The following is a 12,500-nucleotide window of genomic DNA, read 5'->3' on the forward strand; positions in this document are numbered from 1 at the left end:
TATAGAATATATGAATAGATGGCATGCAATGGGGCCATTCAGTGCAAAACTGATTTTCTTTGATGGCACAGTGAAGTCGTCCTCCACACTTCCTGAGGCTGGTAAGTCGAGGGGTGCTGTGAAGCTCACAGTCGGCCCCGGGCCTTTCAAAGCGGACCTTCTATAACAGGTCGCAGAAATGTAGGTCTATCTGCGGGTCCACAGTACAACATGACACGCTCTCGAAAAGGACGTAGTTCAGTTAAACCCTCACAAAGTCCGTGAGGGTTTAGACTGTCCCACTGTCAAATCCTTGAGTGTTTGAGGACTCTCTCAGAGACATTTTGAGCTCTTTATGAACACTTTTCATAAATACGTATTTCTGCAGAATTTGTCTGAGGAAGTTACCCACAATTCATTGCGTTGTGATGTTAAACATGGTGTTACCAGTGGGGGGAAAAAAAAGCAAATGGGACATGGGTGTTCAGCTTGGCATATCAAATTTTGCAGAAAGATTGAAAAACACATGAAATTAGAAGAATGCAAGCAGAGACTATATATATATATATATATATATATATATAACAGTGGTGACAGCGCCGGGTTTCTTTGTGTGTCTTTGAAGGGAAACAGTTTGCTCTTTTATTGCAGCTTTTGAACAGAATGTACTCCTGAGTGTGTGTTGTTGTTGCTCCTCCACTGAGTGAATGGGATTGTGGGTGGGGTTCATGTAAAGTTAAGGGGGTCAATTTAGATAGAAAGCATCTAATATGCACATTCAGGTGTTTATTTTACTGCTTCCTCTGTGCAAATTGGCAAATATTTAATAAGATAATGCCTCGTTTTCATAGTTAAACATACTTTTTCAGAAAACTTTTAATACAAAAAATAATTGCCTTAAAGTTAGTACACAACTGGGGAAGTTTCATTGTGATATCTATTAGTTACATTTTGGACCCTATTCACTCGGGGTGTATACACAGACTATTACTGGTCTGGTGCTTCCCCCCCTGGTCTCCTCACGTCGTAGTACAGACGACCATATAAAGTCATATTGTGCGTGTGTTTCCAGGTGCATCCCAAAGTATCGCGTGTGTCTCAGTGACTCGTCAGACTGCCCGCAGCACGAGTGCGTCGGCCGACCGGGAGCCTGCGATAAGACCAGCGTGGAGCCGGCCTGTGACACCGACGGCCTGGTCCACCCCAGTCCGTGCCAGCTGCAACAGGCTGGGAAGACCCTGGCCTACATGGGTCACTGCCAGGTGGGTTACACAGGGGCCGCCGCTTTCCTTGCTGTTACGTCACTTCACTGTAATGCAGCCTTTAAAACCAGGAAAAGACAACATATTTCCATACTACAAATGTTCAAAATCGAAGTCTCATACCACATAATCGATATAATATTGATATTTTAACCATCCCTAGTAATCCATCACACTTCCATGAAGTTGGGGGACTTAAATTATGAAAATGTAAGAAGCAGAGGCTGAGATGTTGTGCTGTTATGGTTCAAATTATATATATATATATATATATATATATATATATATATATATATATATATATATATATATATATATATATATATATATATATATATATATATATATATATATATATATATATATATATATATATATATATATATATATATATATATATATATATATATATATATATATATACATATACTGTAGTAGAGTGAGAGAGAATAAGAGCAAGAGTGTGTTTCTACGCCTCCCTCTGCTGATTTTAGACAATTGTTCACACTGAGGAGATTTCTGGACCAACGTTTGCTCGTGTGCTCTGTTCTCAGGATGCCTGCAGGAAGCCTCAGCAAGTCTGTGGCCATAACGGCGAAACCTACAACACAGTGTGCGACGCCTTCACCGACCGCGTGGCCGTGGACTACGACGGCCCCTGCCACGCCGTAGGGGTCGTGTCTGACGTGGCCCACGACTCTGCGTGCAGCGTGATTCCCTGTCCCCCGCTGTGCACTCCAGGCTGCCAGCCGGTCACCCCGCCTGGTGAGCGCACTGCTGGCAGAAAAATCACTTTTGTCAGACAAGGTTCCCTTCACTGAATGAGTTCCTCATGACGTGTAGACATCATCAGTTTCTGGAGGTTGTGTTGAATTAATCCATGACCTCTGACCTCTTTCCAGGAGCTTGTTGTCCGATATGTGCCAGCATGCTGCAGATCCTCTGGAACAAAGAGCAGATGAACACTTTCTCCAAGGTACAGACGGGTCACACTTCACCTCCGTCCCTCGCGCCACAAAGCTGCTTCTTATTCCACCTGAAATGAATTTGCAGATAATTCATGTGCACATTTTGGTTAAACCGTGTTCTGCATCTGGATTCTGCTGGTGGTATTGGATGTAATTACAGATGTAGACCACTTGGTGGGGCTATAATTCCTCAGACCGCACAGAGAACACAGTGCTGTTACTTCAGGTTTAGTAGCAGTGTTGTTACTGAAGGACCAGATACTGTGAAGCAGAAGTCGTTTTTCTGTTTGTGTCCAAGACAAAACACACAGAAACAAACACACACACACACACACACACACACACACACACACACACACACACACACACACACACACACACACTGTTAACCCTCAAAACAAGTCCACTGAAGCAGAGTAGATGGATGGTGTGGACCGTGGGTGTCCTGGTCAAGTTCGGCAGTTTTTCCACACAGCGTGTTGCAGGTATACAGTGGTGCCAATAGAACAATGCTGGGGCTGTCCCGAGGATTTAGTAAACGGCGGTGTTGTGAGGCTGATGTCTCGGGCAGCGTGATGCGTTCTCCGGAGGCTTCCGCTCAGCTTCCAACACGAGCAACGAGGGGCTCGGCTGACGACTCGGGATGGACTCGGCCAGACTCGTTCCCAACCAGACCTGTTGAACTGCACTATTTGCCTGAGGCCTGCTGATGCCTAAACGCTGACATGTTGGCTGCTAATAAGTCCCACCGGCATCTCATTCCGGTCAGCTTAATTATGCGACAAAGCCCCTTTTTGGCTGTCGTCAACTTGGCTGTAATTCACATGCACATCATATGAGGGCTCAGCATTAAGCCTGCTAATACCAAACACAAGCACAGCTGATGTGATCTGCAGCTGCGTCCATACAGGAGAATATGAGCGCAGCTGCGCTGAAGTCACAGCTTTACCCAGCGACACCACTTCATTCATTTCTCTTTCATTTATTCATTTCATCCACTTCATTTGTTCATACAAGTAAAACGTTAGTGTTGGGGCCAGCCTTTGGTGTCTCCAGAGGGAGCTGTGCGATGGCTGGTTAACGTCCTCAAGTGATGTCACTTGATTCAGCGTCCTGCTGGGTCTGAAGACTCCAAGTTTGACAACGTTTATATCCACATACAGAGCCGACCGCCATGTTTCTACAGTAGCCCAGAAAGGACAAACCAAACCCTGGATCTAGATAAGCCCATTCACGTTTTCATGTCAGCCACCGTAGTTCTCCTGCACACTTCAGTTTCACTTAGTTGCAATCTGCAACCTCAATTCCCACACGTTGACCTTTAATTATTCATTTATTCAGACGCCTTATGTACGTTTTGAGCACACACACAGACACACACCATCACATCTCATGCCTGATGAAGTCTTCATAATGCATAGTTTGGTTCGTGTTTAATATTCAGCCTTTGCTCCTTGATTTGAATGTGCCTCCTACTCCTCATCAAGTCTCATTAGCAGTGGAACGTCTGAGACTTGGGCTGAGATTGAGAGGTCTCAGAGCCGGACTAGTTATCCGCTCCCTGTGGAGATCTACGCTCACGCTTGCTGCTCACTGGAATTCCAGCCATTTAAATATGAAAGTAATTTGCCAGTTTAAGAAGAGAAATTCTTGATTTAAGGATTTTAGCTACACACCTATGGACGCTCCTGTCTGTCGTTCTCAGTCTGCTTTGTCTTTATTTATAATGTTATGAATGATTATGAAAAGAAGAAAAGCTGTTATTAGTTTGTTTGTTTGAATTTGAGGATTTCTTCAATAAAGAAACAACTCAAAAATGTATAGAGACACATTCCTGAGGCAAATAATAATACAGCTTAATGAAAGGCTAATATTAAAGCCACCGAAACTGGAACAAATCATAATATATATTTATATATATATATATACATACGAATACGAATAATACAACATGTTAATACTCAACACAGTATGTCTTTGTTCTCAACATATTACGATATTGTTCTTGAAATAGTCAAATCTAAATAACATGATGAAAAGTAAAATATTACAATTTTATTTTAATGCTACTGTTCTCATAAGATGAGGACTTCTTCTTAAATGGATGACTTTCTCTCTCACAGTATTTCAGCTGTTTCTCAAAATGATTGTTGTTCTGTGTCACAGCACAGATTTATTTCTACAGAGCGAGATGTCCGAGCTACTTGGAACTCATTGAAGACATTGCCACTCGTCGTCCTTGTTTTTGTCTTTAGAGGTGTAACCTAAGCTCAGTGATGACCGAAGCCTTTAATGGCTGTTTCCTGCTTCTACGTTCAGGAAGCAGGTTTATTGGTTTTAATTGAAATGAACCCAACATGCAGTATTTTCTTTGCTGACATTTTAAAACTGTGTCTGATCCCTCCCCGTCTGTGTGACCTCTGACCCCTGGGTGCAGCTGAACAAGAACCAGCCGGTGACGGTCTACGACGTCCTGCAGATCCTGCGTCTCCATGTCTCTGTGCCGCAGTGCGACGTCTTCGGCTACCTGAGCATCGACCACGAGATGGTGGTCCTCATCGCTCCGGTGGACCAGCAGCCGACACCGCTGCAGGTAACACACACTGCAGATTCAGTCATTTAGCGTATTATTTGATTGTCATGTCTATTTAGTTGCTTTTTACTGCAGAGATTATGACGGCCAAACCTCCTGCTGATAATAGCTGCTGATAGCCAATGTTCTGTGTCTATTTCTGTGTTTCCTTTACAAAAAAGAACTCGTATCTAATAATAATGACATTTATTCTGGTGGGAATGCCTCATTGAGAAGAATTAAAAGCAAACTGGAGTCATGAGAGGTAGAGTAACCGGCTGATTGTTTTCAAAAGTAACTTTTAATTCAAAAATAGATGGTCCACCTGCAACATATCGGATAGACGTTAAAGGACGAGGCTGGCAATATTCACTATTTTGTCTGTCAATAGATCTCATGTTCAGACCCAAACCAACAGTGAATGTATCTACTAACAAGGTGTGTGTGTGTGTGTGTGTGTTTCAATAACCTATTCAAGATAATATAGGGTGATGAGGAAATGGCAGTAAAGATGTTGAGGATCGTTAATTTACGCACACATCAGCTTTTTATAGATGAGGCCTGATGTGAAAAGGGTCATTTTTAAAAAGTGGGTCACCAGAAAACTTTAGACGTTCAGCATTCCTTCTGAAGGAAATGACTGAGCCTTTTTTATGTTAAACTATATATTTGTGAGCAGTTTTAACAATTTCTTCAGTAGGAACTAATGAGCTTAGAGTTGACAGACAGGAAGTCAGAGAATATTGAGAGAAGGAACAGTTTGGGTCTTTTCATGGGATTTATTGATAAGAACAATAATTAATATCACTACACTTGTTCTTCTAAGTGCTGGATGCAGACCAACCCTTTACATGAGATCACATGACACTGTCGCTTTATTACTTCATTACTAATAGAATTCGAAACTATAGCACTATGAACCATTTCCTCCGCAACACATTTGACATGATGTAACTCTCCAGGCTGCACAACAGCAGCATGTCTTTGTACACATCCACATTATAAACACACAGCTGTATCGAGCTGTGCTCATCACCCACATCGCTCCCTCTGGACATGAATATGTATGCTCAGTGTGATCACAGTGGAAGATGAGGGGGAGGACCAATCTGTCCCCTTCACTGACTCCTTCTCCACAACATTTACCTTATTATCAACGAGTGATAGTTATTTGTCATACAAAATGTCCAACACTTTCTATGACTGATAAGTTGGTATTTCTGACAAGATGGAAATCAAATGATCAATATCCATATGCTACAATACCCATAATACACTAAAGGTGCCAATGACCTATTTAATGTGTGTAATCTATCACATCCAATGTTTTATCCATTTTTTAATTACGTTTGAATCGTGGTTTTGGGAGTGTGTATGAATCGATATCACAAACACTGCCCATACTCAATATATATTAATAATAATATATTATATTTTGATTAAAGGAACAGTGTGTGTGATTTAGTGGCATCTAGTGGTGAGTTGCAGATTGCAACCAACTAAACACCCCTCAGCTCAGCTCTCCCTTTCCAAGCAGGTCAGAGAACTACGGTGGCCTACAGGTAGGGGGAGCTGTCTTTAGGATGTTAGTGCAACGAGGAGCTACTCTTGTCCATGCTCTGCTTTTCTATATGACTAAATGATGCTTTTAAAAACATTGTATTTTAAAAACAAACAGGATTAGAATTTATCTATATTTTGAATATAACTAAATATTGTTTCTAGAAGTTCATAAAGAATGAAGAACCCAGACATCCGTCAGTATCAGCCATTCCTCCTGTCCTCCGTCTTCCGTCCTCCGTCCTCCTATCCTCTGTCCTCCTGTCCTCTGTCCTCCTGTCCTCCTTTCCTCCCGTCCTCCTGTCCTCCGTCCTCCTGTCCTCCGTCCTCCTATCCTCTGTCCTCCTTTCCTCCCGTCATCCTGTCCTCCTTTCCTCCCGTCCTCCTATCCTCTGTCCTCCGTCCTCCTGTCCTCCGTCCTCCTGTTCTCGTGTCCTCCGTCCTCCTGTCTGATTTGTCTCAGCCAGCAGAGAAGTTTACAAAACCAGATCTTTTATCTGATGGTGCGTGCTGTGCTTGTGGTAGCATTGCAGCGGTGGATGAGACTGTTCAGAGCCGATTGAATCAGGTTTCACTTTTGTTTACATGTGCGTGCTTGTTGAACAGATGTATTGATAAAGTATTGTCTCCTGAATCGTGGACGTTTTATTGCACGTACAAGATGGCGGACTCCGTGGAAGACGACTGCGTAGATACAAACGTCTTTTTCTAAGCTAACGAAAAACCCTACGATTCTTAGTTTCAGGTGATTATACACTGATTAAAACTTAGTTTTGAATATTGTATTCCATTGCTGTTAATGGATCCCCCTAAATGTGACACACTGTTCCTTTAACATGCGGTAACATTTTACCAATAGCCCCTTCATGTGGCTAGTTATTTACATTCAACTCATGAAGGATTAAAACTCCTTTTTTTTCTATAGCACTCGTCCTACAAAGAAAATGTATAATATATCCAATCTTCACAAACCCGGTACATGCAATTCTTCTCTGTGCCTGAAAACTATTTCTGTATTCATTTATTGATGATCAGTACTTATGGCTGCCAAAGACTTGTAGGCGGGGCCTCCTGACTCTCAACTCATGAATACGTTTTATCAATAAGGTAGCGCTGTAGTCACAGTATTACCTTTATTATTATCATTATCTAAAATGACATGGCCACTGCTATGATTTACTTTACACTCACACAATACATCCATGACTGTAAAATCCTAAAAATAAGTCGTATCTGTCTTCAGCCGTCTGCATCATTTCAAAGGTTTGCAGTTCTCTACCAGCATATGGGCGCGTGCATCCATGGATCTGACTGTACAGTACAGTGCAAATATAGAAGCGTGTAATTATTATTATTATGACCGGAGAAAACCTTGTAGACTGATGTGATCTCTGAATAACTTCGCCATGCCCTGGTTTATTAGGGCAGTTCCCTTTTCTTGGTGCATGGGAGGTGATAGTGCCGTGATTCATTCATCAAAGTGCTCCTACCAACCAGACGTGTCATTATTCCTTCCAGCTCTCTTAACCTTGTGCTGCTGCAAGCGTGAACGTTAATATGACAGAGATTCAGTCGCTGTCTAATTTCATATCTGCAACACCTAGAAAACACTGTAGGTGAGACGGGAGGTAGAGCTGAAAACTGCTGCCTGACTTGAAAGCATCGACAGTTTCTTATGAAGCTTAAGAACTGTCAGAGCAATGTGTTCCTCTCTCTCGCTCTCTTGTTAAAAGTCATGCTAGCTCACCCAGCAGTCGATCTCTCCCTGCAGTTCACGTCAACAGAAGATACTTCAGGTCATCCTAACGAGCTGGTTTGTTGTTGTACGTGAATGAATTCTCTGTTCCACACAATCCACAGCAAGAAGCAAACATAGATACTATGTGAGCAATACACATTGGCATTGGACATGTTTTAGAGATAAATTAAAAAGTTGCACTCGTCACCTTCCACAGCATGATATCAGTCATTTCTATTTTAGCGACACTTCCAGTTGGTTACCGTCAAAGGGAGGGAAACAGAATCAACTTCTGTAGTTAAAGCTGGCGTCATGTCTGCTATAAATAACATCTCCATATTTTCATATTGTCTAATACCATAGCCGTTTGATTCAACCCTTTGATGTGTATGATCATACTGCCGTGATCATTCTAGCACACTAGTCTGAACACTGAGGTGGAGCACCTTTGTTTTGAAGATTTTAAATTAAATTGTATTTAATTATATACAAATTGAGATTTCAATTTCCTCTAAAATAGTTTATTTTTTTATCACTCACTTCATATATTATTTGATATTTATTCATTTTGTTTTATTTATTCATTTTAATTAATGTATTTATTATCGAATGACCGACGTCAGTTCTTGGTCGCTTTTATTTTGAAGTCTTAGCGTGTGGGGCTAGTCTTGGCGTGTGTCTTAGCGTGTGGGGCTAGTCTTAGCGTGTGTCTTAGCATGTGGGGCTAGTCTTAGCGTGTGTCTTAGCGTGTGGGGCTAGTCTTAGCGTGTGGGGCTAGTCTTAGCGTGTGTCTTAGCATGTGGGGCTAGTCTTAGCGTGTGTCTTAGTGTGTGGGGCTAGTCTTAGCATGTGGGGCTAGTCTTAGCATGTGTCTTAGTGTGTGGGGCTAGTCTTAGCATGTGTCTTAGCGTGTGGGGCTAGTCTTAGTGTGTGTCTTAGCGTGTGGGGCTAGTCTTAGCATGTGTCTTAGCGTGTGGGGCTAGTCTTAGCGTGTGTCTTAGCGTGTGGGGCTAGTCTTAGCGTGTGTCTTAGTGTGTGGGGCTAGTCTTAGCGTGTGGGGCTAGTTTAACCGTCTTTTCTGAAATCAAAGCATACAAACACGTCTTCTGCTCCAGGCTCTTCCTGCTTTCCTCCAGATATAAAAGAGGAGCAGAGTTGCAGTCACCAGAAGAAAGGCCCAGCGTCCTGAACACTGACAGCAGCTTTTTATTATATGCTCCATCTATGGCCTTAGAGAAATATTCATAATTGATTGTAATTGTAAATGACATAAAACTCATATCGTGCCCTCGAGTCGTGGCAGGGAATCATGTGAGGTTATTCTAATAGGAAGAGCTTTATGTGTGCCACGCAGTATGTGGGTTAAGAACACAGTACGGCTGCACTCTCTCTGGAGCTGAGATGTCTTCAGGCTGGTGTTTAAATGCTGCTGCTGCTAGCAAGCTCATCTAATCTTAGACCAGAATCAGTCCATGCCCAAAAGCAACGGACACACTTGCTGCAGATAGACTGATACTGTGTGATGGAAGGAAGACAAAGAGAGACTAACACAGAAAGAAATCACTTGTGATAGAAGGAGGGAGTCATGAAGATTCACATCAACATCGATGCAATTGTTCACATTAAAAGAACGTTTGTTTTTGAATGGACAGCACATCTTCTTTGAGTTGCAGAAGAAAACAATCGACATTTTCACCAGCTTTCACAAGTCAACATCATCTTAAACAAAGTCAACATCTGCACCAGATCAGATCTTATTTGGCACTTGTCAGAATACCATACAGTAGAAAGAGATCAACAATGCTTAGAGCCAGGTAGCAACATCCGGATCTGCAGAGTGAAGTCGATGCAGAAGGTTGTTATATTGTTCAGCTGTCTGCTTTAGCTCCCGGTGAACAGAGCAGGAGACACTGTGACCTCAAAGCAACAGTATTTCCGTTATGTTGTAAATAAACAGTAAAGAGCATTTGAAATAACCTCAGTGATTAAGAATGTATTGACTGTGGCTGCCTTTATCTCTCCGTTAAAATCCAAAGTGTCATTGAAATACAAGCATGCTTCCTGACAAAGCAACGGTAGCAAATATAATCCGATTCATTTAGCACCCACGACAATGTGAGATACCACTGTCATGTTTTATACTGAAGTAAAACAAGATTCGCACCTTTTCGTGTGATTCTTTTCTTTATGGATCTAAACTTTACCCTCAATAGACATTAGAGTTCCTGACCCCGCTGTAAAGAGTGAATTCTGCTTATTGTAGCCAGGTGTTACCCAAGTAAACCCAGAGTAAGAGTATGAACGTGAAAATGAGCATGTCGTGTTTCCTTTTAAGACCTTTAGGCCCAATTTACACCTGGTATTAAAAATAGACGGTACATAAGAAGTGGACATAGTCACCGTGGTGTCACCCACTGGTTTGTGGACTGCCGTTATGAAGCCTTGAGTTCGTCATTTTGGGCCTAGGGCTGGGCGATATAGCAAAAATCTTAGATCACGATATCGGTCATTTATATCTAGTAGACGGCGTAATTGTGTATTACGATATCTAGATATGTGATTTCATTACGATAGGATTCCATTGGAAGACGAGAAATTATATTGAATTGTCGGCTTTCTTGCTTTTTGCAACTAGAAGTGACAAGAGGGTGGAGCTAATTACAACCAAACGCTAGATAAGACATTACATTTATCTTCCAAGAAGTGAAAACACACTGTGAAAGGGTTAAAGTTCTAAGACGAAAAACAACCCTGGTAGCAACCTGTCAATCACTGTGTAGCCCCGCCCTAAAGCATCCCCTGCTTTATGGTCTGTGTGACTCTAAATGGACCATAATGTACTAAATGAACATCATGCTGTATTGAAGAAGACTTGAAACTAGAGATTGAGACCATAAACTCATGTTTACAATGTTTACTGAGGTAATAAATCAAGAGAGAAGTAGAGTCATTTTCTCATAGACTTCTATACAACCAGAGGAGTCGCCCCCTGGTGGACACTAGAGAGAATGCAGGTTTAAGACATGAAGCATTGGCTTCACTCAGCAGAACCAGAGGTTGCCGTATGAAAACAGCAGTCCTACAATATGCTAGGTTTATCCCCCCAGATGTTTTCAGCGTCATTGCCCTTAATCAGTGCAGTAATTTAGCAGCAGACATGTGATTAAACATAACATTTGGGAGGAGATTTGCTCAGTGTTTCAATCTGTTTAGACTGTTTGTGCCTCCACAAGTTTGCCGCCTGTTTTCCACGTCTATATTTTAGTTTTATTTTGGTTTTTTTTAACCCGTGGTTCTTCTCTAGCTTCCCTCTTTAACGCCCATGGCAATAATGAACCCAACCTGTAGGACTGGCAGCTTTACATTGAATCATTTACACTCTTATACTTTACAAATCATGTTGGTAAGTCAGACAGGCTTCCAGAGAGATCTGACTAAGAGTAAAGGTCACTGAACTATATAAGCTGCTGTGCTACAGCAACAAGGACCACTCAGTTCTGACAAATATTCAATTTGAATCATTAAAATAATTGAACACATTGCAACCTTTTTGGCAACAAAAAGATTTAAATAAAAGCAGAAGAATGACGTCTCTCTCGAATGGTAAAATGTCACTGGGTTTAGACAGAAGAGCCAGAAGAAGAAGAAAGACAAAATAAACAAGATTTAAGCTTCTTCTGGTGGCTGTTAGTCTTAGCTGTTACTAGGCAACAGCAACTCCAACTTGTTTGAGAAGTAAAGTCATTTTCATCCCCGGGTTGATGGAGGTTTTGCCAAAACAAAGTCTCCACATCTGAGCTCTGCACACTTATGCTGTGCTCCTGAAATAAAACTCTGGAAATGAATAACGCTTTTCATGCACAAGTGCAGCCAGCAGCCCTGAAGCTGAATGAAGAAGCACAGAAAGGCTTTCCATCCAGTCACCAGGGTTATACCAATTACAGTTCTTTGTCTTCAGTCATCACGACCAAACTAATGTTCCCACATCAAAGTCCACATCGAGCCAGGTAACATGCAGCCGCTGGTTTTATTCAAGATACTACGGGAGGTGACTTGTGTGGATTTGGGGTAGCACAGTATCCCAGAATGCATTTGTGTCCAGCAGGGATAGCAGAGAATTTGACCCTGTCTCATAGCTGTTATTTTCACAATAAAAGCCCCAGACATATACGCCTCCAGGTCTGAACAGTGAGGCCAATGCTGAAGTGTCTTAAAGCTGCATTCTCTCTAGTGTCCACCAGGGGGCGACTCCTCTGGTTGTATAGAAGTCTATGAGAAAATGACTCTACTTCTCTCTTGATTTATTACCTCAGTAAACATTGTAAACATGAGTTTATGGTCTCAATCTCTAGTTTCAAGTCTTCTTCAATACAGCATGATGTTCATTTAGTACATTATGGTCCATTTAGAGTCAAACAGAC

The 12,500-nt window shown here is 41.8% G+C and overlaps 1 protein-coding gene across 1 annotated transcript in view; it reads left to right on the forward strand.

Annotated features, from left to right (window-relative positions):
* The window catches only part of reck (reversion-inducing-cysteine-rich protein with kazal motifs), a 67,169-nt gene that overhangs the window by 50,701 nt on the left and 3,968 nt on the right, over positions 1–12,500 (forward strand). The window contains exons 17-20 of the mRNA XM_076085425.1: positions 1,052–1,241; positions 1,796–2,006; positions 2,144–2,217; positions 4,647–4,802. Of these exons, the coding sequence (XP_075941540.1) occupies positions 1,052–1,241; positions 1,796–2,006; positions 2,144–2,217; positions 4,647–4,802 (631 nt within the window). The remainder of the gene's footprint in view (positions 1–1,051; positions 1,242–1,795; positions 2,007–2,143; positions 2,218–4,646; positions 4,803–12,500) is intronic.

Source organism: Anarhichas minor, unplaced genomic scaffold (genome assembly GCF_050575085.1).
Source record: "Anarhichas minor isolate MPS153535 unplaced genomic scaffold, ASM5057508v1 ptg000155l, whole genome shotgun sequence".
NCBI classification, from domain to species: Eukaryota; Metazoa; Chordata; class Actinopteri; order Perciformes; family Anarhichadidae; genus Anarhichas; species Anarhichas minor.